Source organism: Stegostoma tigrinum, chromosome 1 (assembly GCF_030684315.1).
Source record: "Stegostoma tigrinum isolate sSteTig4 chromosome 1, sSteTig4.hap1, whole genome shotgun sequence".
Classification (NCBI taxonomy): domain Eukaryota; kingdom Metazoa; phylum Chordata; class Chondrichthyes; order Orectolobiformes; family Stegostomatidae; genus Stegostoma; species Stegostoma tigrinum.
In genome coordinates this window covers 82,800,664-82,828,382 of record NC_081354.1, presented here as the reverse complement: position 1 = coordinate 82,828,382, position 27,719 = coordinate 82,800,664, and the positions used below count along the sequence as shown (strand labels likewise).

Here is a 27,719-nt window from a genome sequence, read left to right as displayed (position 1 = left end):
TATCAGGTTGCATCTCTGTTTCATATCTATTTGTTATTCATTTCCAATTAACAATCTGTTCTCATCGCAATATAAGATTTAATTTTAATTCTGTAAACTACAAAGTATTATTTAAAGACAGCAATAAATATCATGTCATTTTGTTTAAATACACCTGCAATATTATGCCTGATTCTAGTTTGTTGGCTGTGTTTCCAAAACTCAAGGAGCCCATTATCCAGGCAGACTATCAATTTCAGGCTCACGCATTCATATAAGAGCTTCAGTAGGCCAATTTTATCAGATTATTGGCTCAGTTAACAGATACTAGATTTCAGTTATTCACGAAAAATGTTTTTTGTTCTATATTGTAAATATTCAGTGTTAACAGTTTGACTCATTTTGGTTTTTTAAACTTTTTGACAGTACATCTTCCTGACTGCTGATCAGAATTGGTTACTTTTGTGTGTAGTTAGACAAGAGTCAGGTGAGAAGTTGCTGTTACCAGGATTTGATTGGTCTTTGATGTTGGCAGCCTTTCCGCGCCTGCAAGGGATGTAACTGGAGTCTGTTGATGGAATGTTGGCTTTTGTGATGGTCTGGGCTGTGCACACCACCTTCTGTAGTTTTCTTGCAGTCCTGGACAGAGCAGTTGCCATACCAGGCCGTTATTCACGTGGACAGTATATTTTTCAGTGGTGCAACTGTAGAACTTGGTGAGGGTCCTTATGGACATGCCAAATTTCCTGAGCTTCCTGAGGAAGAAGAGGCATTGTTGTGCCGCCTCGACTGACCCACTTCAAATTGTCACTTATTGTCACTCTGAGGAACTTGATGCTGTTTGCTCTCTCGACCTCAGTTCTGTTGATGTAAATGGGACGTGTTCTTTTTTTCCCTGAAGTCGATGATCAGTTCTTTAGTTTTGCTGAAGATGAGAGACAGGATGTTTTCATTGCACTACGTCACCAAGCCCTCTATCTTTCTGCTGTAGTTTGACCCGTTGTTGTTTGATATTGGTCGTACTACGGTGGTGTCATCAGCGAACTTGTAGTTGGTGTTTGTTTGGAATTTGGCAACACCAATCATAGGTGTAAAGAGTACAGTAGGGGGCTGAGGATGCATTTTTGGGTGGACTCCAGTGTTGACTGTTATTGTGGATGAAGTGCAGTTACCTTTCTGAGTAGCTGCCCATTATCTCTACTCTCGACCAAATCTCTCTATCCTTAGCAATAGAATACCTATACTGATAAAGGGCTGATTGCAATCATGTTAGCATACTCTATACCTGCACCTGAAATGTAAATTTGCTCTGCCATTGAATAGGATCACAGCTGATCTGATAGATTTGAGGTTACAATTAATCAACATACCCACGTACATCTAACCTGCCAATATCTTGATAATCTAGAATCTCTGTACCTCAACTGTAAAACTATTCAAAGGGCCTGCTTCTACCATCTTTCGAGGAAGAGTGTGCAACCCTCTCCACCCTCTGAGAGAGAATCTTTTTCCTAATCTCTGTTATAAATGGGAAACCTCTGAATACATTTAAAAATAAATTGCTCATCTGAAAGTATTTTGAGGGGAAAGAGAACTGGGTTTACAGATTAGGCTAATGGAGCGATGATGATGTTGAGTTTATGGCCACTTGAAATTGAAGGTCCCAGAGGAGTTGGGAAAGACTGGCTGAACAAATGGTTATGGTCAAGTGATGGGAAAGGAAGATATCTTGGACTGAGGAATGATGGTAGAGGAAAGGGAAGGGTATATGGAATATGTGTACTGATTGAAGATTGGTAGGGAAGGTGATATTGAGGTGATATTGGATGATGGTATCCTGCTGAAGTCACAACAGTTTAGTCATAGCTTAGTATGAATCAAGGGCTGTGCCAAGGGAAGAAGGTCGATATCTCCAAGAAGCAATTAAGAAGAATAAGTGGTTCTGCTTAGGAAATGCTGTGAAGGGCAAGCAACATACAGTTGAAATTAGGGCATTGCTAGTTCTGACAGTAGTGTGCAAACATCATTTGGAGAACTAGAGATAGTAGGAACTGCCGATGCTGGAGAATCTGAGATAACAAGGTGTAGAGCTGGATGAACACAGCAGGCCAAGCAGCATCAGAGGAGCAGGAAAGCTGATGTTTCGGGTCTGGACCCTTCTTCAGTTTTTGGTACTCTTAATTACCAAAGCGTTTTAAGCTCCATCAGAAATGCTATTGTAGTTGCTTGCAGTAGACTTAATAAGTACCCGATACACTCTCATTTCTGACGCTATCTATTGTATGCGTCTTGATTTTTGAAAGAGACTCTCTTGTACTTCTCAGACTAGCATTTATTAAATAGTAGTTTGGTCTTGTAGTGCTTCAAACCAAAGCAGCCATTTGGAGTTTTAAAGGCATTCGTACAGTGGGAACTAAAATGGTCGTAATGTATTGGATAATTTGCCCAAAGTGATTTTTAAAAAAAAAAATTTCTGTAGTCTGTGATTTTATATTCGAGATGCAATGAATTGTTATTTGCTATAAAAAGAAATTATGAAAGCGCTTGGAACCTCATGATAAAAAGATACAATTATTTGTGTCATGCAAATTACGCTAATACAGAATCATTTTTAGACTGCTTTTGATCTATAATGTAAGAAAAAATCTTTTGCAGATATCAGAGAGAGGTTTAACAACTACGTCCTTCTGCTGATTGTTTGTTTGAGGAATATGGAACAATTTTCATGGAACCCAGGTATAATTTTCTTGCAGTTCGCTTCAGTTTTCTCAGATACGTTTGCAGAGTAATATGTGCTTCAATCTAATAATATTCAGCTCTGGTTTAATTGTGGTTTGAATTGCTTAATTTATTTTCCGTATTTTCCCCCAAAATGAATCAATTTTGAATAGCATTTTGGCTTAGTTGAATAGTGCAAATTTATCCCCACACATATTGAGAGAAATTCAGGAGTTAGTGATTAGGTCCTGTCGCGGTTCACCTCATCCACTGTAGTGACTGTTGAGGAGCAACAGAAACCAAGATTTTTATTTTCTTCAGCCCTTCTGTTAAAGCTTCTGAAAATGAACAGGGGAGTCACGACAGAAATTCACCCTCTTAATTCAAATTGTTACATTTGTCTCCACTTTCTTTTTATCCGAGACTTATTGCAATTATCTTAATATGCACTTGTAATTTATTTCTGTAGTTCATTTAAGTTTTGTTTTAGCACTTCGTGTAGTATGTAACTATATCTAATCTTAGTGTACCTTGCATGGTTTGGGTCTAAAATTAATTCCCCTGGAGCAGATTTATTTCACTTATTGAACAATAAAATAGTAGCTTATCCAGAATTGCCAAGATAAACTAAACCACATTTGTATTGGTTATGGGTAGAAGATAAACTGAAACATGAATTAATGGTTGAAATGATATGAACATGAAAGCAAGACTCTTATTTATATAGCGTCTTTCACAATGACAGTTGGTCCTGCAGTGCTTTACAACCAATGAAGTACTTCAGAAGAATAGTCACTTATATTTTGGAAAATGAGGCTGTCACTTCGTGCAGCTTTAGCTCCCACAAGCATCAGTATAATATTGGCCAGGTATTTTGTTTGTAATATTTATTGAGGAATTAATTTTGGCCAGGCCACCATCAGTAAGTTCCCTGTCCCTCGTCAAGACTGTGCTGCAAATTCAATTATAACCAGCTGATAGGAAAGTTGGAGAAAAACGGTTTAACATCTCATCTGAAAGATGGCACTTGTAACAGTGCCAAGGGAAGTAACACTGGAGTATCAGGTTTAACTTTTAAATGTGACTTGAGCCCTCGACCTTCTGATTCAAGGAGACAATGCTGCCAGTTGAACTTTAGCCAACATTATTATAATTTTGTTTTCATCTGACAATGAAACTCAAACTGCTTTATATCATTGTGATGATGAGTAAATTGACAGTACCAAACTGGATTAGAACAGTAAGGCCTCTTCCCTGTGAGCTCTTGGGAATGGGATAGGCAATTATCCTTTTCCAGGAAATTGCCACACAGTGCATTCTCAATTCACTTAGCTTTCCTTTTAACACTTGTTTAGATTTATTTTATAAATATTCTTTTAGTTCATCAGGAATTCTCAAGATAGGTTTCAAACCTGAGCCATAGGTTTGTTCTAATTTTTTAAAGACAACTGATGATGTTCTCGTAATGTTCACAGAGAATGAAAGAATGTTATTAGATCTCCTGCCATTTTAGAAAACTTGTGGTTGAGTCTCTAATGTCTTAAACTTTTAGTGCAGTGTATCATCTCTGTTTATATACCCCAACTGCCGGCTGTCCTTGGAGTAATTGGATACTTAATTTTTGAAAATTATTTCATCACAAACTCAGAGCAGACCTTTTAAACTTTCTGGAATCTTAACTGCTGACACCATGGGTTTGGAGCAGACCACATGATTTAATGGTTTCCGCAGTAACTGTTTGTCTGGACCAGAGAAAAATTGGATTTTATTTGCTGTGCTTAACTTGGAAAACAACTTTTACTTATGTGAATTGAGCCCATGTTACACAGTAACACCACTTTATTTACAGTTGAAAACTAAAAGAAAAACATGATTGACTTTTTCAGGAGATCCCCAAATCCTTTACAGCCAGTGAGGTGCATTCAACGTGTAATCACTTTGTGCAGTGTCTTTTAAAGGAATGCTTTATTTTCTCCCTTATTTTTGTTTCCTTACCTATGTAGAAGGTTGTTAAATTCACCAATTATGGAATGAGACACCAGAGATACGTCACTTTTATTGAATTGTGAAGATGTTTAGATAATTTTACTTAAAGCTCCAGGCAATTATGCTGAAATGTTTTTTTATGCAGTGGTAAAGGGAGCTGCACACTGCTTGGAAGTTGCCACCATCTTCCTGTGACTGCATACGTTTTGAAAGTAATTGATACTGTTGAGAGCTACAATGTATTTGAGGATTTATCAATAACCAATCGGAGAATGTGATTTATTTAGTTTTGAAGATAGATCTTTTGGTATTCTAACTCGTTTGAGTTAAGAGTGAAGGTGAAACATAGAGAGATGGACGGAGAAGCAACTCACAGGAACTCCCTGTAGCCTAAAATATCCTCAAAAGTAACTGAGTATTATTGAGCAGACAAAACTTGGTGGGTGTTTGTTTTAATTAACTGCAAATATATAAATACAATGTTAATTATGTTGAAGTTAGGGAATTATTTCAGTGACTGTCAGATGTTTTTTCTTATTTTCAGATCATCTCTGGGTGTTGTTTCCAGATGTTTGCATGGTAATAGCATCTGAAATAGCCGTGGATGTGGTTAAACATGCTTTTATTACAAAGTTTAATGACATTACAGCTGATGTGAGTATGTAGTCAATTATTATAGTAAATAATAGAATTTAAATTATATCATTGTTTGAATGCTTTCAATGTTCGAAAGCATTTTAATACTAACATATTGGCCCAGATGTTCTGAAGGCCAAAGAGTTGTTGAAGCATTGTAGACTGGCGCTGGGTGCTGGGAGTGTATGCAATGCTAATTGCAGCTGACTCTGTGGGAATTGTCCTGGAAGTTGAATTTTCCAATACATGCTTGCCCGTGCATCTGAAACCCTCCAAATGAGTCTATTAAAGTCAGAAGACTTGGAGGACTCCGACTAGCATTAACTTTTCTTAGATCAAGATTAGTCTTAAGGATTAAAAACCTGGATAACTATTAAACTGATTTGCTGATTCCTCTACCTGGGCCAACCTCCCGGATGCGTCCTGAAACAATACCTCTCCCTCCTTTTGCCATCTCCTTTCACCTCATCTATCCCATTTGGTGACCGTAGATGTGACTCCAGGATGTTATGTTGCCTCTCTGATGTCAGAGTCAAGTATGTAATAGAGTGGTTGCAGGATGTTCTTCAGCAGGGTTGTTGAACAGCCAGAGGTGGTGATCCATTTGGCCCAATAGAGAATATCAGGATTTACAAAATGTATAGAGATGCAACTGGTATTAGCTTAGAGAATCACAAGTTACTAGGTGAATTTGGATTAAGGGAAAAAGAAATTTAATTTTAAATCTGGGTTACTGTGCACATATGTAAAGGTATGGAGTTACTGGTGCAGATTACCATGTGAAAGTGAGATGCTCTGGCAATAAAAGACCTGGCTCAAAGAGGGGCAACAAAGGTAGAATGATGGTGCAACTCAGCAGATCTGGCAGCCTATGTGGAGAGAAAAGCTGTTAACTTTTCAATTCTGGTATAACTTTCCTTCAGTTCTCTGTTGCCTCTCTCCACTTTCAGACAGCACTTTTTAATATGGTATAGGGCGCAGTATCTGCTTAAAAAAACTAAGAGAGTGCCAGACTTTAAGTATGCACTCGTGGTAGGGGACTCGATAGTTCGGGGAATCGACAGGAGATTTTGTGGGCAAGATCGGGATTCCCGGAAGGTATGTTGCCTCCCTGGTGCCAGGGTCCGGGACGTCTCCGATCGGGTGTATAAAGTTCTAAAAGGGGAGGGCGAACAGCCAGAAATCGTGTTACATATTGGCACAAATGATATAGCCAGAAATAGGTTTGAGGATATAAAAAGTGATTTCAGGGAGTTAGGATGGAAGCTGCAGAGCAGGACGAACAGAGTAGTGTTCTCTGGTTTACTACCGGTGCCACGAGATAGTGAGGTGAGGAACAGGGAGTGGGCGCAGCTGAACACGTGGCTACGCAGCTGGTGTAGGAGGGAGGGCTTCAGATATGTTGATAATTGGGATGCCTTCTGGGGAAGGTGGGACCTGTACAAGAAGGACGGGTTGCATCTGAACTGGAAGGGGACCAATGTCCTGGGTGGAAGGTTTGCTCGAGTAGTTCGAGAGGGTTTAAACTAGTATGGCAGGGGGTGGGAACCTGAGCTGTATACCAGAGGTGAGCGTTGATGCAGGTGAGGCAGTAGCAAGAGGTAGACCAGCTAGTGGGAAGGATTTTCCTGGGAAGGAACCAAGGGATCGGTTAAAGTGTGTTTGCTTCAATGCAAGGAGTATCAGGAATAAAAGTGATGAACTTAGAGCATGGATCAGTACCTGGTGCTATGATGTTGTGGCCATAACAGAGACATGGGTTTCTCATGGGCAGGAATGGTTGCTGGATGTTCCAGGGTTTAGAACATTTAAAAAGAATAGGGAGGGGGGAAAAAGAGGAGGGGGTGTAGCACTACTAATCAGAGAGGGTATCACAGCTACAGAAGCTTCCTTTGTCGAGGAAGATCTGCCTACTGAGTCAGTATGGGTGGAAATTAGGAACAGCAAGGGAGTAGTCACCTCGTTAGGGGTTTACTACAGGCCCCCCAATAGCAGCAGGGAGATTGAAGAAAGCATAGGTCGACAGATTTTGGAAAAGTGTGGACGCAGTAGGGTTGTTGTAATGGGTGACTTTAACTTTCCTAATATTGATTGGAACCTCCTTCGAGCAGAAGATTTGAATGGAGCTGTTTTTGTAAGGTGTGTTCAGGAGGGTTTCCTAACGCAGTACGTTGACAGGCCGACGAGGGGAGAGGCCATTCTAGACTTGGTGCTCGGAAACGAGCCAGGGCAGGTATCAGATCTTGTGGTGGGAGAGCATTTTGGTGATAGTGACCATAACTGCCTCACATTCTACATAGCTATGGAGAAGGAGAGGATTAGGCAGAATGGGAGGATATTTAATTGGGGAAGAGGAAACTATGATGCGATTAGACATGAGTTAGGAAGCATGGACTGGGAGCAGTTGTTCCATGGTAAGGGAACTATCGACATGTGGAGACGGTTTAAGGAACAGTTGTTGGGAGTGATGAGTAAATATGTCCCTCTGAGACAGGCAAGAAGGGGTAAGATTAGGGAACCTTGGATGACGAGAGCGGTGGAGCTTCTAGTGAAAAGGAAGAAGGTAGCTTACGTAAGGTGGAGGAAGCTAGGGTCAAGTTCAGCTAGAGAGGATTACATGCAGGCAAGGAAGGAGCTCAAAAATGGTCTGAGGAGAGCCAGGAGGGGGCACGAGAAAGGCTTGGCAGAAGGAATCAGGGAAAACACAAAGGCATTTTACACTTATGTGAGGAATAAGAGAATGGTCAAAGAAAGAGTAGGGCCGATCAGGGATAGCATAGGGAACTTATGTGTGGAGCCTGAGGAGGTAGGGGAAGCCCTAAATGAGTTTTTTGCTTCTGTCTTTACGAAAGAAACGAACTTTGTAGTGAATGAAACCTTTGAAGAGCAGGTGTGCATGCTGGAATGGATAGAGATAGACGAAGCTGACGTGCTGAAAATTTTGTCAAACATTAAGATTGACAAGTCGCCAGGCCCGGATCAGATTTGTCCTCGGCTGCTTTGGGAAGCGAGAAATGCAATTGCTTCGCCACTTGCGAAGATCTTTGCATCCTCGCTCTCCACTGGAGTCGTACCTGAGGACTGGAGAGAGGCAAATGTAATTCCTCTCTTCAAGAAAGGAAATAGGGAAATCCCCGGCAATTATAGACCGGTAAGTCTCACGTCTGTCGTCTGCAAGGTGTTAGAAAGGATTCTGAGGGATAAGATTTATGACCATCTGGAAGAGCATGGCTTGATCAAATACAGTCAACACGGCTTTGTGAGGGGTAGGTCATGCCTTACAAACCTTATCGAGTTTTTTCAGGATGTGACTAGAAAAGTTGATGAGGGTCGAGCTGTGGATGTGGTGTATATGGACTTCAGTAAGGCATTTGATAAGGTTCCCCATGGTAGGCTCATTCAGAAGGCCAGGAGGAATGGGATACAGGGGAACTTAGCCGCTTGGATACAGAATTGGCTGGCCAACAGAAGACAGCGAGTGGTTGTAGAAGGAAAATATTCTGCCTGGAAGTCAGTGGTGAGTGGAGTTCCACAGGGCTCTGTCCTTGGGCCTCTACTGTTTGTAATTTTTATTAATGACTTGGACGAGGGGATTGATGGATGGGTCAGCAAGTTTGCAGACGACACCAAGGTAGGAGGTGTCGTTGACAGTTGTAGCTGTTGGGGCTGTTGTAGGCTGCAGCGGGACATTGACAGGATGCAGAGATGGGCTGAGAGGTGGCAGATGGAGTTCAACCTGGATAAATGCGAGGTGATGCATTTTGGAAGGTCGAATTTGAAAGCTGAGTACAGGATTAAGGATAGGATTCTTGGCAGCGTGGAGGAACAGAGGGATCTTGGTGTGCAGATACATAGATCCCTTAAAATGGCCACCCAAGTGGACAGGGTTGTTAAGAAAGCATATGGTGTTTTGGCTTTCATTAACAGGGGGATTGAGTTTAAGAGTCGTGAGATCTTGTTGCAGCTCTATAAAACTTTGGTTAGACCGCACTTGGAATACTGCGTCCAGTTCTGGTCGCCCTATTATAGGAAAGATGTGGATGCTTTGGAGAGGGTTCAGAGGAGGTTTACCAGGATGCTGCCTGGACTGGAGGGCTTATCTTATGAAGAGAGGTTGACTGAGCTCGGTCTCTTTTCATTGGAGAAAAGGAGGAGGAGAGGGGACCTAATTGAGGTATACAAGATAATGAGAGGCATAGATAGAGTTGATAGCCAGAGACTATTTCCCAGGGCAGAAATGGCTAGCACGAGGGGTCATAGTTTTAAGCTGGTTGGTGGAAAGTATAGAGGGTATGTCAGAGGCAGGTTCTTTACGCAGAGAGTTGTGAGAGCATGGAATTTGTTGCCAGCAGCAGTTGTGGAAGCAAGGTCATTGGGGTCATTTAAGAGACTGCTGGACATGTATATGGTCACAGAAATTTGAGGGTGCATACATGAGGATCAATGGTCGGCACAACATTGTGGGCTGAAGGGCCTGTTCTGTGCTGTACTGTTCTATGTTCTATGTTCTATGTTTGCATCCTGCTAATGTAGCCCTGCTTTTTCCTGTACATAGGTATACAGTGAATATAGAGCCAGTCTTGCATTTGACTTGGTCAGTAGCCGCCAAAAAAATGTAAGTATAAGAATATAGTTTCTTGTCTGTTATGTTCTTAAAATGTTTGATCCAAATTCATACTTGCTATTTTTCTCCAAAATGCAAATTTGAGGGAACAGCTTATATTGGAAATTGTGTTTCAAGAGTCAGTTTTGTTTATTTCATATGAAATCCTACATATCAGCTGTCTTAAAAATAATAAAGATCACAACGGAAGTACAATACTATTTGCTGAAGTTTAAAAAAAATGATAAACGTATAATCTGATCCTCGACTAATTTCCAGCTAGGAAGAACAATCAGACTGGAGACAGACCAAATTTGAATTTTTTTTCTCCCCCCTTTTTGTAAATTTGCTTTGTGTCTATGTAGAAAGATCCACTGATACACATTCATTGAGCAGTATTGCCATGTGATTCTGGCCTGTAATTTTCTGCAGTGATTCAGAGCTAATTTGAAATTGTGAGGAAACCTTGTATGCATCAGCTCCATCACGCAGAAGATCCATAAATCTACTTAAAATGTTGTATGTAAATTCTTCATGCGCACAAGCAAGCTGTTTTTAAAAATAAAAACCCACCACCAGATGGGTCAGCTGCAACCATTTGTGTATCCCTTCTAGACTCTTCCCTCAGAGCAACTTCAGTAATAATTTTTAGAAGATGATACTCCAGCAATATTCCTGTATTTAGTTCCAAGCAATGTACACAAGCCTGTACAGCCTAACAGTTAAGAAACAGAAATGTCGATAATCTATTTCTCAGTGTTCATTAGAAACCAATAATTGAATGTGGCAAAATTGAGATCTACAAATAGTTCATAAACAAGTATAAAAATAATTTTGTTCAGTTAACCAAGATAAAGTTAGGTTTGATTAAAATGGTTTGACTGACTTCAAAAATTCATCCAAGATTTTAGTGTTTACCTACATCAAAGGTATCACTACATCTTGATGTAGTTATGGAAACTAAAATGAAAATATTGACATTTTTGAAAACTCTGGGATCAAGAAACCCAAGTACTCGTACTTTGAAAATGCAAGTACAGGCAGACCATAAAAGAAGCCAATGGGAGTTTTTAGCTTTCATAAAAACGTAGGATACTAGGATGAAGAATCAGTTAAATTTTTACAAAACACCGGGGTGTAGCAGAGGTGGAGACTTACCATGTGGGGTCCAAATAAACACTACTTCTTTGTTAGACTGATTTAAAGATCATTGCAGTCATTTTTTCCATGGTGTCTGCTGGAATCACCCACTCCAGTGTATACTTCATAGCCCTTCAGCCTTTAAATGGAAGTTTGTTGTAAAGCAGCATTTGTCTCAAGTGTGACTAAAAAGTTCAGAAAGCTTCCTTTGAACTTGGCCCCATTAATGAGTTGAGATAAAATGCTTTTCGCTTAAGTGACATAACTTGGGATTGTGAAATTTATGTAACAGAAAGGAACAGACATTTTGGAAGTACCGTGGAGATGGAAGGACAAATGTATGAGGCAACAAAGTAGTCTGCACATGAAAGAAGCAATTATATTTCCATTTAGACTTGGACATTTATCTCTATTCCTTCAGTATCGTAAACGTTTATTGTTAAGAGGTTAAAAATTAGTACTCTACTTTTCCATGATCCCGATTCAGGCAATTTGCTCCATCTCTAGATGTGTCCTGTTAAACAATTTTCACCAACTCTCTAGTTAGCTGACTTCATTACGTTTTCACGACTATTTCATTGACAGTCTATTTGATAGTGAACCATGAACAATTTTCTTTACAGGCATATACAGATTATAGTGATACAGTTTCCAGAAGAATGGGATTTATACCACTTCCACTAGCAGTTTTGGTAAGTTAAAGTAGTTACTGTACATTTATTAGGAAATTTAAATAGTTTTTGCATTTCCACAATTTACAAGATCATAACTGCCACTGGAAATGGATGTCGAAAAGTTTCCTCTTGGGCTTTTGTGTGCCGTAGGTCCAGTAGAGACTGGGATCTGACCCAAGTATTTCAGCCATGACTAAGTTTTGGACAGGCTGACGCACAGTACAGATTAATGGTGCATGCATTTGGAAAAGTTATAAATACGGTAGCATGTATGCTTGTTATTGGATAAGAAAAAGAAAAGAAAGATTATCCGGGGTGGGATTAGACAGCCATGGCTGACAAAGGAAATCAGGAATTCTATCAAACAAAAAGAGACAGCCTATAAAGTGGGCAAAAGCACTGGGAAATCAGAAGATTGGGAAGGCTACAAAAATAAACAGAGGATAACAAAGAGAGAAATAAGGAAGGAGAGGATCAAATATGAAGGTAGGCTAGCTAGTAATATTAGAAATGATAGTAGAAGTTTCTTTTAATACATAAGAAACAAACGAGAGGCAAAAGTAGACATTGGGTCTCTCCAAATTGATGCTAGAAGGCTAATGATGGGAGATAAGGAAATAGCTGAAGAACTTGATAAATACTTTGCGTCAGTCTTCACAGTGGAAGACATGAATAGTATGCCAACAATTAGGGAGAGTCAGGGGGCGGAGTTAAGTATGGTAGGCATTACAAAAGAGAAAGTGCTAGAAAAGCTAAAAGGTCTAAAATTTGATAAATCTCCTGGCCCCGATGGGCTACATCCTAGAGTTCTGAGGGAGGTGGCTAGGGAAATAGTGGAGGTTTTGGTTGTGATCTTTCAAAAGACACGAGTCTGGGAAAGCCCCAGACAATTGGAAAATTGCTGTTGTAACCCCCTTGTTTAAGAAAGGATCAAGGCAAAAGCTGGAAAATTATAGGCCGATTAGCCTAACCTCAGTTGTTGGCAAAATTCTAGAATCCATTGTTAAGGATGAGATTTCCAAATTCCTGGAAGTGCAGGGTCAGATTGGAACAAGTCAGCATGGATTTAGTAAGGGGAGATCGTGCCTGAAAAACCTGTTAGAATTCTTTTGAAGAGGTAACAAGTAGGTTGGACCAGGGAAACCCAGTAGATGTTATCTATCTAGACTTCCAAAAGGCCTTTGATACGGTGCCTCACGGGAGGCTGCTGAGCAAGGTGAGGGCCCATGGTGTTCGAGGTGAGTTACTGGCTTGGGTTGAGGATTGGCTGTCTGACAGAAGGCAGAGAGTTGGGATAAAAGGTTCTTTTTCAGAATGGCAACCAGTGACAAGTGGTGTCCCACAGGGTTCAGTGTTGGCGCCACTGTTGTTCACTTTACATATTAATGATCTGGATGAAGGGACTGGGGGCATTCTGGCAAAGTTTGCTGATGATACGAAGGTGGACAGGCAGGTAGTACTGAGGAGGTGGGGAGGCTGCAGAAAGATTTAGACAGTTCAGGAGAGTGGTCCAGGAAATGGCTGATGAAATTCAATGTGAGCAAATGTGAGGTTTTGCACTTTGGAAAAAAGAATACAGACATGGACTATTTTCTAAACAGTGAGAAAATTTGTGAAGCAGAAGTACAAAGGGATCTGGGAGTGTTGGTCCAGGATTCCCTAAAAGTTAACTTGCAGATAGAGTCCGTGATTAAGAAGGCAAATGTACTGTTGTCGTTTATCTCAAGAGGGTTGGAATATAAAAGCAGTGATGTGCTTCTGAGACTTTATAAAGCTCTAGTTAGGCCCCATTTAGAATACTGTGTCCAATTTTGGGCCCCACATCTCAGGAAGGATATACTGGCACTGGAGCGTGTCCAGCGGAGATTCACACGGATGATCCCTGGAATGGTAGGTTTAACGTACGATGCACGGGGAAGGATCCTGGGATTGCATTCATTAGCGTTTAGAAGGTTGAGGGGAGATCTAATAGAAACTTACAAGATAATGTATGGCTTAGAAAGGGTGGATGCTGGGAAGTTGTTTCCGTTAGGCGGGGAGACTAGGACCTGTGGGTACAGCCTTAGAATTAGAGGGGGTAAATTTAAAACGGAAATGAGGAGACATTTCTTCAGCTAGAGTGTGGTGGGCCTGTGGAATTCATTGCCATGGACCGCAGTGGAGGCTGGTACGTTGGATGCCTTCAAGGCAGAGATCGATAAATTCTTGATCTCACAGGGAATCAAGGGCTCCGGGGAGAGTGCAGGGAAGTGGAGTTGAAGTGCCCATCAGCCATGATTTCAGTGGTGGAGTGGACTCGATGGGCCAAAAGGCCTTACTTCCACCCCTATGTCTTATGGTCTTAAGTAATCCAAAACTCTGGAGTAGTAATTTGCTGAAGTTAGTTCAAATCTCACCATGGAAATAAGTGAATTGAATTCCGTTAATTAAATAAAATGGAGAACACAATGCTAGTGTCAATTGTATTGAACATGAAGCCATTGCAATATTGTGAACTGATGTACTAATATCTTTAGGGAAAGAAGTCTGCCATCTTCATGTAATCTGGTTTATTCGTGAGTCCATTCTACATCATTATAGTTAGCTCTGAACTGTTCTGTGAAATGGCTGAGTCATTCAATAAGACAGCGCACTGCTGCCTTCTCAGACATTAGGGATAGGTCTGAATTCAAGAATTTCTAACAATATTCGTATCTGCAAATGAATCAAAGCAATGTTATAGAGTCGACCATGAGAGATGATCACAGAAAAAATTAGACTAATTGAGTCTAGAGGTGACAAAATCCTAAATTAGAGACACAAAACCTGCAGATGCTAGAATCCAAGATAGACAAACAGGAGACTATAGGAGCACAGCAAGCCAGGCAGCACATGGAGGAAAGAAGCAATTAACGTTTCAGTTATTACCTTTCTTCAGGATGAAGGCCTTGAAGAAGGATAATACCTGAAGTGGTGACTGCTCCCTTCCAAAAAATCCTAAATATCTCTTTCAGTGATGGAGAGGCTGAGATACTTGCACAGGCAGGTAATGCTACAGTAAAGAAAATGAGCCTGTTTGGTAATGGATAAAATACATGGCTTTGAAGCTCACTTTGGTAAAACTGAACACGTAAGAAAACACTGTTAAAGTGATTAACAATGATGATGACTTTAGTGTTTTGGCAAGTTGAGCAGACTGTAATTCCTTGTTATTGTGCACACTATTTGATGGCATGAAACAGTTCAATGGTTTGAGAAAGTTGGTGGAAAAGTAACTTGGATGTCAACAGCATGTACCTGGAAATGTACTCCCTACTTTTTGTGTAATGCTGAGGGGCAGTAAATAGATGAGAGACAGGAACATCTTAAGAATGAATCACCTCGGACTCAATATGACAATTCAGAGGCGCAAAGAGAAACCAATGGTGGAGATCTGCTTAGTAGCCTTTGAGTTTTTCTGAGCAATGATGGATTCTGATTTTGGGCCACAAAATCAAACGTCACTAGAAGTTTGAGATGTCTCAGCTGTGATAACACCTCATTGCCACAGTGAATATCATTGCTGTCTTTGGTTAGTGATAAGTTTAGAAATCAGACAGGAGTGAGTTTGAGAAGGATGATTGTGAAACTTAGAGGCTGTGTTCAATTGCATTTAGGGAGATGGATTAGTAGTTAGATTGATTAAACATTGTTTTATTGAGGTTGTTTGTGATTACAGCGCTTTTGGTAGCGAGAGAGTGGAGTCTAAGGAATGTTGCTCATCCACTGTGTCAACTCGCATGATGGTTGGGGATAGATAATTAAGTGTGCTCATGGGTGTAAGAGATGGTTCTCAGGAAATAAGCAAGAACAGAACACAGGTAGAGATGAGAGAAATTTAAAATGGGATAAAATCAGATCTAGATCTGACTAGGTACTGGGGTGTTATATGGAGTAATGGAAAATGGAAGGGAACATAGATATTATTGTATCAGCATTTTGCACAAAAATAAATTTTAACACAATATTTGAAGGTTACAGTATATAAACACAGTTTGTCAGTTTATCAAGTGGTTGTACTACGTCACAGCGTTCGATTCTGAAGTGGGTTCTTTTAATAAAACACATTACATAATATTTGATGTGATTGTACCAAATCTGACTAAAAGATACGTGCCATGTGTACTCAAATTTGGTGTCATTTGGCAATTTTAGCACAGTGGAAAATGGTTATTGATTTAGCAGAGATGCCATGATGATTGGATGATCAAAGAAGAAACACATGACTTGAAATCATCATTTCCATCACAAAGACCACCTCCATAACATAGCCAAATCCTGCCCTCAGCCCATCTGCTAAAGCCTTTAATCCATAGTTTTGGTACTTCAAAATTGACTATTCTAATGTTCTCCTTCCTAGTTCTTCCACACTCCCCAACATGAGCCCATCCAAAACTCAGTTGCTAGTGTCATTGTTTGCATCAAATTCCTTTTAACTAAAACCCTTGTGCACACGGCATACATTAATGGCTGGTTCACTAAACAAATCAAATTTACAGTTCCCATCCTGATCCCCATCTTTCAGCATTACAACTTTACAAATACTCTGCTCTTCAATTCTAATGTCTTACCTTCTGTTTTTCTTTCATTCCATCATGGGAAGGCTAAGCTGTAGAATGTGAAATTCTCTGTATCTTTTCTTCAAAGATACTCCTTTTTTAAAAATAATCTTTTAGTCATCCATCCAAATACATCCTCCTTTGGCTTGATGTCAATTTGTGGTTGATGATGCTGAGGAAAAGCATTTTGGAACTGAAAATTACTATATAAATGCAGTTGTCAGTGAAATATCTTGATCACCCTGTTGTAAATAATCACAACTTGAAACTTGATAGTATGTAAGACCTGCAAACTCTTGAGTTTATTTGTGGGTTGAGATATTATTTGCTAGTTCGATACAGCAAGCAGTGGTCAATTTCAAAGTTCTCAGTTTGAGCTGAAATAGAAATGGAAGATTTTGATTATACTTTTCATTCTATTATTTCTACTTGAGATGTGAGTATTTCTGGGAAGGCTAGCATTTATTGCAATTCCTAATTGCCCTTGGAAAGAGTTGAATTTGTTACTTATAAGTCTAGATAATTTCACTTATAAGTAACTCTAGCTTTTCTGCAAACATTTTTGATTTTGTATCAGTGAGGATTATGCAGTAGAATCCACTAAATCAAACTTTACTTACTAGAGATGGTGTCACACTATGGTAATCTGTCTCTTTAGAGACTTGCGAATTGTAATTTAATTGCAACCATTGGATCACCTGAATTCATCAAATTAAATTTTGAACCTTTTTCAAATTAAGCTGCTATTTGGATACAGGTGAGTGGACGTCTGTACATGCATCTCCTTTTCGTTCCCCTGGTCGTAAAATGATATAGATATTAAAAGAATAATTATTACAAAGATAAATACTACTTTTTTGATTAGCCACATGCCAAATAACAACAGTACCTGATATACTGTTTGGTTCAGGGATCATATGGCTGTACCAATTGGGCTTGGTTTAGTTCTGAACTTCCATTCCAAGTGCCTAACTTCTGGCGCCTCTACCAATAAGAGCAATGATTTTAGCTGTTGAACAATTATAAGTGCACGTTTTAGTCTTTGCTAAGTGATAACATTCTAGGTACTCCTCACAGTTGGTGTCAGTATAGTGAGCACCATTTACATAATAATCAGAGACGATTGCCATCCTTTCCTCAGCACCACATGAGCTCATATGATACTGATGCATCCAAAAGTACATGTTCTGTGTAATATCTTCCAGCAGCTGCAGTTTCAATTCCTCCTTCCTTTTAAAAATTAATTGTGATTGACATTTACCTTTGGTTCTACAATCTTTGTTGGTGTAAAGGCACCAACCATAAAGTCCTACATTAGAATCTAATCCCGTGAACATGACCACTTCTTGAGAGCTTGGAAAGCCTTTCCTACTATGAGTCTGTTTCATCCTGTAGGGCACTGCACACCTGTACTTTTTTCTTGCAGTTGCTTCCATCTAACGTGAAATATCCACCACACAGATTTATTCTTGATCTTGTACAGGACTTTGGAAGCCATCCTGTTCCTAAGATATCTGCATGATAATACATGTCTTCTATACTCTAGTTGGAACATGGAAGAGATAATTTTGTTTCTGTTTTGTATGGTCCTGCTGGACTGTTTTACAGTCCAAATTTGACATCTGCTAGAAACATTGCAGGTTCTTTTTTAAAGATAATGGGAACTGCAGATGCTGGAGAATCCAAGATAACAAAATGTGTAGCTGGATGAACACAGCAGGCCAAGCAGCATCTCAGGAGCACAAAAGCTGACGTTTCAGGCCTAGACCCCCTCTGATGAAGGGTCTAGGCCCGAAACGTCAGCTTTTGTGCTTCTGAGATGCTGCTTGGCCTGCTGTGTTCATCCAGCTACACACTTTGTTATCTTGGTTCTTTTTTTAAACTTTATTTGTTCACAGGATGAGGGCATCGCTGGCTAGGCCAGCATTTATTGCCCATCCCTAATTACCCAGAGGGCAATTAAGAGTTAACTACGCTGTTGTGGGTCAGGAATTCCATGTAAGCCAGACAATTGACAATGGGTTCATGGTCATCACTAGATTCTTAATTCCAGATAGGAATCAAAAATTGGAGCAGGTGTTCCTGCACTGCTTAGTTTGGAGAGATCCTCATCTTCCTGATTAATTACCAGGTTTGGTAAAACCATCAACTGGCATCCTGAATTGCCAGGACAACTTCCAACTCTTTTCCATCACCTACCATCTCTTTAACCACACCTTCATCTTCTACCCTTATCACGGTATGTTGGCTTCATGGGCTACTTTGGAAGAATTGTATTGCATTCTTAATTGTTTTAAAATCTGTGGAAATGCCTGCTTCAAGCATGGTACTAATATTTATTCAGTTCAAACGTATTACCAAAATTCTGTCTTCAACATGAATGAAAACCGTGTTAGGGAAATGGAGCTGGAGCTGGATGAACTACGGATCATTCGGGAGGCAGAGGGGGTAATTGAGAGGAGTTACCGGGAGTTGGTCACTCCTAAGGCTCAGGACAAGGATAGATGGGTTACAGTTAGGCGGAGGAAAGGGGACAGACAGACAGTGCAGAGATCCCCTGTGGGCATTCCCCTCAGCAATAAGTATACCGTTTTGGATACTGCTGGGGGGGGATGACCTACCAGAGGAAAGCCATAGTAGTCAGTTCTCTGGCACTGAGCCTGACACTGTGGCAAAGAGGGAAGGGGGCAGAATAGAAAAGTACTTGTGGTAGGGGACTCGATAGTTAGGGGAATCGACAGGAGATTTTGTGGTCAGGATCGGGATTCCTGGAAGGTATGTTGCCTCCCTGGTGCTAGGGTCCGGGACGTCTCCGATCGGGTGTATAAGGTTCTAAAAGGGGAGGGCGAACAGCCAGAAATCGTGTTACATATTGGCACTAATGATATAGTCAGAAATAGGATTGAGGATATAAAAAGTGATTTCAGGGCGTTAGGATGGAAGCTGCAGAGCAGGACGAACAGAGTAGTGTTCTGTGGTTGATTACCAGTGCCACGTGATAGCGAGGCGAGGAACAGGGAGCGGGCGCAGCTGAACACGTGACTACGCAGCTGGTGTAGGAGGGAGGGCTTCAGATATGTAGATAATTGGGATGCCTTCTGGGGAAGGTGGGACCTGTACAAGAAGGAAGGGTTGCATCTGAACTGCAAGGGGACCAATGTCCTGGGTGGAAGGTTTGCTCGAGTAGTTCGAGAGGGTTTAAACTAGTATGGCAAGGGGGTGGGAACCTGAGCTGTATACCAGAGGTGAGAGTTGATGCAGGTGAGGCAATAGCAAGAGGTAGACCAGCTAGTGGGAATGAACCAAGGGATCGGTTAAAGTGTGTTTGCTTTAATGCAAGGAGTATCAGGAATAAAAGTGATGAACTTAGAGCGTGGGTCAGTACCTGGTGCTATGATGTTGTGGCCATAACAGAGACGTGGGTTTCTCATGGGCAGGAATGGTTGCTGGATGTTCCAGGGTTTAGAGCATTTAAAAAGAATAGGGAGGGGGGAAAAGAGGAGGGGGTGTAGCACTACTAATCAGAGAGGGTATCACAGCTACAGAAGCTTCCATTGTCGAGGAAGATCTGCCTACCGAGTCAGTGTGGGTGGAAATCAGGAACAGCAAGGGAGCAGTCACCTCGTTAGGGGTTTACTACAGGCCCCCCCAATAGCAGCAGGGAGATTGAAGAAAGCATAGGTCGACAGATTTTGGAAAAGTGTGGACGCAGTAGGGTTGTTGTAATGGGTGACTTTAACTTTCCTAATATTGATTGGAACCTCCTTCGAGCAGAAGATTTGAATGGAGCTGTTTTTGTAAGGTGTGTGCAGGAGGGTTTCCTAACGCAGTACGTTGACAGGCCGACGAGGGGAGAGGCCATTCTAGACTTGGTGCTCGGAAACGAGCCGGGGCAGGTATCAGATCTTGTGGTGGGAGAGCATTTTGGTGATAGTGACCATAACTGCCTCACATTCTACATAGCTATGGAGAAGGAGAGGATTAGGCAGAATGGGAGGATATTTAATTGGGGAAGAGGAAACTATGACGCGATTAGACATGAGTTAGGAAGCATGGACTGGGAGCAATTGTTCCATGGTAAGGGAACTATAGACATGTGGAGACTGTTTAAGGAACAGTTGTTGGGAGTGATGAGTAAATATGTCCCTCTGAGACAGGCAGGAAGGGGTAAGATAAAGGAACCTTGGATGACGAGAGCGGTGGAGCTTCTTGTGAAAGGAAGAAGGTAGCTTACATAAGGTGGAGGAAGCTAGGGTCAAGTTCAGCTAGAGAGGATTTCACGCAGCCAAGGAAGGAGCTCAAAAATGGTCTGAGGAGAGCCAGGAGGGGGCACGAGAAAGGCTTGGCAGAAGGAATCAGGGAAAACACAAAGGCATTTTACACTTATGTGAGAAATAAGAGAATGGTCAAAGAAAGAGTAGGGCCGATCAGGGATGGCATAGGGAACTTGTGTGTGGAGTCTGAGGAGGTAGGGGAAGCCCTAAATGAGTTTTTTGCTTCTGTCTTTACGAAAGAAACGAACTTTTTAGTGAATGAAATCTTTGAAGAGCAGGTGTGCATGCTGGAATGGATAGAGATAGAGGAAGCTGATGTGCTGAAAATTTTGTCAAACATTAAGATTGACAAGTCGCCAGGCCCGGACCAGATTTGTCCTCGGCTGCTTTGGGAAGCGAGAAATGCAATTGCTTTGCCACTTGCGAAGATCTTTGCATCCTCGCTCTCCACTGGAGTCGTACCTGAGGACTGGAGAGAGGCAAATGTAATTCCTCTCTTCAAGAAAGGAAATAGGGAAATCCCCGGCAATTACAGACCAGTAAGTCTCATGTCTGTCATCTGTAAGGTGTTAGAAAGGATTCTGAGGGATACGATTTATGACCATCTGGAAGAGCATGGCTTGATCAAATACAGTCAACACGGCTTTGTGAGGGGTAGGTCATGCCTCACAAACCTTATCGAGGAGTTTTTTGAGGATGTGACTGGAAAAGTTGATGAGGGTCGAGCTTTGGATGTGGTGTATATGGACTTCAGTAAGGCATTTGATAAGGTTCCCCATGGTAGGCTCATTCAGAAGGCCAGGAGGAATGGGATACAGGGGAACTTAGCTGCTTGGATTCAGAATTGGCTGGCCAACAGAAGTCAGCGAGTGGTAGTAGAAGGAAAAAATTCTGCCTGGAAGTCAGTGGTGAGTGGGGTTCCACAGGGCTCTGTCCTTGGGCCTCTACTGTTTGTAATTTTTATTAATGACTTGGATGAGGGGATTGAAGGATGGGTCAGCAAGTTTGCAGACGACACAAAGGTCGGAGGTGTCATTGACAGTATAGAGGGCTGTTGTAGGCTGCAGCGGGACATTGACAGGATGCAGAGATGGGCTGAGAGGTGGCAGATGGAGTTCAACCTGGATAAATGCGAGGTGATGCATTTTGGAAGGTCGAATTTGAAAGCTGACTACAGGATTAAGGATAGGATTCTTGGCAGTGTGGAGGAACAGAGGGATCTTGGTGTGCAGATACATAGATCCCTTAAAATGGCCACCCAAGTGGACAGGGTTGTTAAGAAAGCATATGGTGTTTTGGCTTTCATTAACAGGGGGATTGAGTTTAAGAGTCGTGAGATCTTGTTGCAGCTCTATAAAACTTTGGTTAGACCGCACTTGGAATACTGCGTCCAGTTCTGGTCGCCCTATTATAGGAAAGATGTGGATGCTTTGGAGAGGGTTCAGAGGAGGTTAACCAGGATGCTGCCTGGACTGGAGGGCTTATCTTATGAAGAGAGGTTGACTGAGCTCGGTCTCTTTTCATTGGAGAAAAGGAGGAGGAGAGGGGACCTAATTGAGGTATACAAGATAATGAGAGGCATAGATAGAGTTGATAGCCAGAGACTATTTCCCAGGGCAGAAATGGCTAGCACGAGGGGTCATAGTTTTAAGCTGGTTGGAGGAAAGTATAGAGGGGATGTCAGAGGCGCGTTCTTTACACAGAGAGTTGTGAGAGCATGGAATGCGTTGCCAGCAGCAGTTGTGGAAGCAAGGTCATTGGGGTCATTTAAGAGACTGCTGGACATGCATATGGTCACAGAAATTTGAGGGTGCATACATGAGGATCAATGGTCGGCACAACATTGTGGGCTGAAGGGCCTGTTCTGTGCTGTACTGTTCTATGTTCTATGAAATGGTTTTGACTGAAACTCAGGGCTTATTGTATCCCTCCTGGTTAGCTGCTTTGTAAATGAATCACTTTTTTAACATTATGAGCTGCTCTCTTTCAAAATTTCTGCTATTATAACTACCTTTTTAAATAGGCCCACTCTTTCTCTTTTCTTTGCTCTATTGATCCCAACCTCTAGCTCCTATTTCCGTCCTTTCATTTCCCAGAAATCTTGAATGTGTGCCTTCCACATCTGTTCCCGTCTTCTCTAAAGTGTTAACTTGAAAGTTGCTAATCTGCTTTCTTCCCTGCAATAGCACTTAAACAACCCTCATCTGAGTCACAAATTACATTGAGACTTCAGATATGCTAACCTATCCTGTTTGTTCGTAATCTGACTCTAGCCTTTGACAAAATTGACCACAGCATGCTCTCCAAAAGCTGCTTCGCCATTTATCCATTTGAGTGATATTGTCCTTGCCTGGTTCCAATTTGGTTTTATTTCTACCCCGCACCACTATCTCTGGAATCCTCAAGGATCTATTCTTGACATCTTCCTATTCCTCAGCTACATGCTGCCCCTCCATGACGTTATCTGAAGACACAATGCCAGGTTTTGTATATGTGCTGTGATTTCCCAGTCACACCTTGTTTTTGTTGGGCATTCGTTTCTGGTGTTGACAAACACTAATTCTGACACCTAATGCAAGAATAACAGAAACTTCCTCCAAGTAAATGTTTTGAAAATTAGTCATTGTCTTTACCTTTGACCACAAACATGTTTTTCAAGCCACCAATTCCCAACCCTCTTTGGCCACTGTCTCGAGCTGGACTAGACTGCTGACATGGAATCTTATTTTGACCCTAAGCTGAACTTCCAATTATATATACATATTCTCTTTACCACAAAGACCATCTATTTTAAATATCAGCTTCCATTGCCCAACATCACCCCTCCTAGTGCTAAAGTCATAACCCACACTTCTGTTTTATCTAGCCTTGATTAATTGAGTACTACCCTTCAGTTTTTTTCCATAAATTCGAGGTCATTCAGCTTTCTGCTGCCTGCATTCTAATTTGCACCAAATACTAGATTTCTAGTTCAGAAAAGCCTCCCTGTTAAATTTCTCATCCTAATTTAAGAAAAATAATTCCATGACATCATCCCTGCTTTGAGCCCTATAACCTTCTCATAATTTTTCTGTTCCTTTAACTCTGGCGCATTCTCCAATTCCTTTGTCCACCATTGGTATTTTTTTACGCTGGATAGATGATTCAAAGGCTTGAAGGACCTCTGTCAAAACACTCTGCCTCTCCATGTCTCTACCATTCCCCTCATCCACAGCATTACTCAATTCCAACCTTTTTTACACAAGTTTTTGGTCACCTGTCCTCCTGTGTTGTCTTTTTTTTTGACTTGATGACTTTTATGTATTTTTTTCTATGTGACAGGCTTTAGATGTTTTAAATCAGCTGGATGGTAATGGACTATTTAAAAAAAACCTTAAGCAAGTTTTGGAATTATGAATGCATCTAGATATCAAATATATGTCAATGCATTCCTATGGCTTCCAGTTTCTTTCATGTGTCATGTAGCATTATGGTGATAGTAATCTTAGTTATTTTCACTGACTCTGATCTGTAGTTAAGCTTCATGGGATTGTTTCTCAAGTATGTGAATGTAACAGAAGGATAGGCCTAAAGTCTGGGTTTGTGTTGGTCTCTGATACACTTGATGTCTATCAACTAGTTCAAATGGGATTAAAAACAAAGGACCACAGTCTTTATTTCTTTATTTTGGGTTGTGAACCTCAATGGGAAGAGATACTTTAAACCTAAGACTAGAAGGAATTGCTGCAATTTTAGTAACAAGTTACTGGAAAGCATTGTTTTGTTTATGCTGTTGCTTTATTTTTCAGTGGCGAATGTTTGAGACCTATAGCATGATGGTGTTAGGTTGACTTGCACCTGGTGACAGTATTGTTTTGGTTTGCAGTTGGGATGTTTTCAGATGTCATCGGCATCACAAGAACTCTGGGTAGTTTGTGTGCAATCAGTGCAGAGGTCGAAGGTCTCTATACTCACAGATTTACATAATTAGGGCTGTGGATAGCATTTTAAACTTCTGAAATGTTGGGGGAGAGGTGGGTTCAGTTGCATGGAAAACTACGGAAAAGGTTAAAGAGGTGGGGGTCTGGTGGCTCAACAGATGTTATTACATTTTCCAGAATAAATTAATAGATCAGAACGTATGGAAAGGCTCACCAATCTAACTTCAGGCACAGCAGATAAGGGGATCAGTGAGAAAGGGAGGTGTCAGCAGTGGGCTGTTCTAATTAAATGTACACAGTATATGAAACAAGCTAAATGAGGTAGCAAAGTCTGAAATTGGCAAGTATAATGTTGTAGGTTTCACAGAGTAATGGTTGCAAGCGTATCAAGGCTGGGAACCAAATATCCAGGGATGTAGTTCCTGCCAAAAGGACAGGCAAATGGACGAAGGGGCAGTTGCCTTATTAGCAAGAATAAAAATTAAATCAAGAGGAAGTAGTGATGTAGAGTTGGAAGGTACAGAATCTGTGAGGGTAGAGTTGAGAAAATGAAGAGAGAAAAAGCTCCTGTTAGGTGTTATGAGCAGGCAGGAATGAATAAATTGAATAGGTACTTTGTGTCAGTCTTCATAGTGGAAGACACCATTAGCATACCAGAAGTTTGAGAGTTAGCAGGCAGACCAGTTGTAAGTATAATGGCCATTACTAAAGACAAGATGCTGTGGAAGCTGAAAGGTATGAAGGTCGATAAATTGCCCAGATCAGGTGCACAATGCTCCAGAGCTCTGAAGGAGATAGCTGAGGAGATTATAAGAGGCATTGGTGACATTTCAGGAATCACCTGGAATCGGGGAGGGGCTCAGAAGACTGGAAAATGGCTAATGTAACACCCTCGCTTAAGAAAGGAAGGAGGCAGCAAACAAGAAACTATATAGGCCAGTTAGCCTGACCTCAATTGTTGGTAAAATTTTAGAGTCTATTTTTAACGATGACATTATGGAGTACTTGGACTTGCATAGTAAAATAGGGCTGAGAGAGCAGGGCTTCATCAAGAGGAAGTCATGCCTGACAAATCTGTTTGAATTCTTTGAGGAGATAATGAATAAGTTAGGCAAGGGAGAGCTGGTGGACACAATCTCTTTGAATTTCCAGAAGGCCTTTGACAGGTGTTGCACAGGGCTCTGCTAAAAAAGATAAGAGCCGATGATACTGGGGGCAAGGCACTGGTATGCATAGAGGATCTGCTGACTGGCAGAAGGCAGAAAGTGAGGGAAAAGATGTCATTTTTAGGATGGCAGCCAGTGACAACTGGGATTCCGCAGGAGTCAGTGTTGGAACTACAGCTATTCACGTTATACATTTAACAATGTGGGATGAAGGAACTGAGGGCACTTCTGCTAAGTTTTCAGATGACAAAAAAAATTTGGAGGGACAGATCATGTTAAGGAAGCAGAGAAGCTGCAAAAAGACTTGAACAGGCTCGAAGATTGGATAGTGTGGTAGATGAAGTACAGAAGGGGAAAGTACAAGGTTATGCACTTTGGTGAGAAGAATAGAGATGTAGACTATATTGTAAGTGGGGAAAGGCTATGGAAATCTGAAGTATAAAGGGACTTGGGAATCTAGTTCAGAATTCTATTAAAATTAACATGCAGGTTCAATTTGCAGATAGGAAGGACAAAGCAATGTTAGCATTCATTTCAAGAAGACTAGAATACAAGAGCCGAGATGTCATGCTGATGCTGTGTAAAGCTGTGTTCAGACTGCATTTTGAATATTGTGTGTTTTGGGCCCTGTATCTGAGGAAGGGTGTACTGACATTGAAAGGAGTCCTGAGGAGATTTGCAGGAATTGAACCAAGGGCTTGAAGAGCTTGTCAGATGAGGAGCAGTTGAGGATTCTGGGCCCACACTTGATGGAATTTAGAATGATATAAAACACTTAAAATGGAGAACATTTGAGTACTTTGATTAAATCTTTATCTTCTGTGATAACCCAGGAGTAGTGAGACTTTAGTATCCCTGCACTTGTGTTGTTGATCCTGCACTCATCCAGGTTACTGGGAGTTCCATCATACTCCTGAGTTGTGCTATCCTAGAAGGAAAAAGAATAAAACCTGAGAATGACTCTTGCTGATCCGACTTCTCTTTAAAACCTCAGACCAGTGATCCAGTAGGACAAGCACATTCATCGCTAAGTGTTACTTTTTTAAAAAACTTTTCTTTCCCCCACTAGGTTAGAGATGGTGAACAGGCTTTGGGGAGTCAGGAGATTACTTGCTCACTACTGGATTTCCAACATCTGATCCACTCTTGTGGACACAGTATGGTTATTCTGTTCAATTTCTGATCATTAGGAATTTGATGGTGGAGGTTTCAGCAATGATGATGTGATCAAATGTCAAAGGGTGATGGCTAAATTTTCTCTTGTTGGAATGCAGAGATGTGCTGGAACTGACCATATTGACCTTGAACAACCACAACCTTTGCACAAGGCGGCATGTTTCCCATTGACTCCAGTTTTGCAAGAGGTCCCTCATAAGACCATGAAACATAGGAACAGAAACTCGGCCATTCGGTCCTTCAAGTCTAATCGTGGCTGATAAGTTTTTCAACCCCGTTCTCCTGCTTTTTCCCTGTAACCTTTGATATCAAGAGCAGTCACTCATTTAAACTTTTTGTCCAAGTTGTAATGAAGTCAGGAGCTGAGTGGCCCTGGCAGAACCTAGATGGAGTATCAGTGAACAGATAATTGCCATGCAAGTGCTGCTTGAAAACACAGTAGATAGCACTTTCTGTTACTTTAATGATATTGGAGAATAGATTGATGGGGCAGTAATTGTGTGGCTTGGATTTATCCTGCTTTTTGTGCATAGGGCATACCTGAATATTATTGCATATTGTTAGGTTGGTGCCAGTGTTCTAGTTCTGGGCAGCTTGCGCTAGGGAACGCTGCAAGTTCTGAAACACTTGTTTTCAGGACTGTTGCCAGAATGTTGTTGGGACCTTTGCAGTACCCAGTGGCTTCAACTGTTTCTTGGTATCAATTGAGTGAATTGAATTGGCAGAGGCCTGACATCTGTAATGTTGTGGACCTCCAGAGGAAGCTGGGATAGATCATCCATTTGGCGCCTTTGGCCAAAGGTTATTGCAAGTGCTGGGTTGCTGCATCATTGAAGGTGGGGATATTTGTGGAGTATCTTCCCCAGTAAT

The 27,719-nt window shown here is 41.2% G+C and overlaps 1 protein-coding gene across 2 annotated transcripts in view; it reads left to right on the top strand.

Moving 5' to 3' along the window:
- LOC125452546 (transmembrane anterior posterior transformation protein 1-like) overlaps nt 1-27,719 on the top strand; it is a 90,671-nt gene that overhangs the window by 36,771 nt on the left and 26,181 nt on the right. For both annotated transcript variants that reach the window (XM_048531112.2, XM_048531121.2), the window contains exons 8-11: nt 2,635-2,715; nt 5,228-5,337; nt 9,875-9,934; nt 11,686-11,754. In XM_048531112.2, coding sequence (XP_048387069.1) covers nt 2,635-2,715; nt 5,228-5,337; nt 9,875-9,934; nt 11,686-11,754 — 320 coding nt within the window. The remainder of the gene's footprint in view (nt 1-2,634; nt 2,716-5,227; nt 5,338-9,874; nt 9,935-11,685; nt 11,755-27,719) is intronic.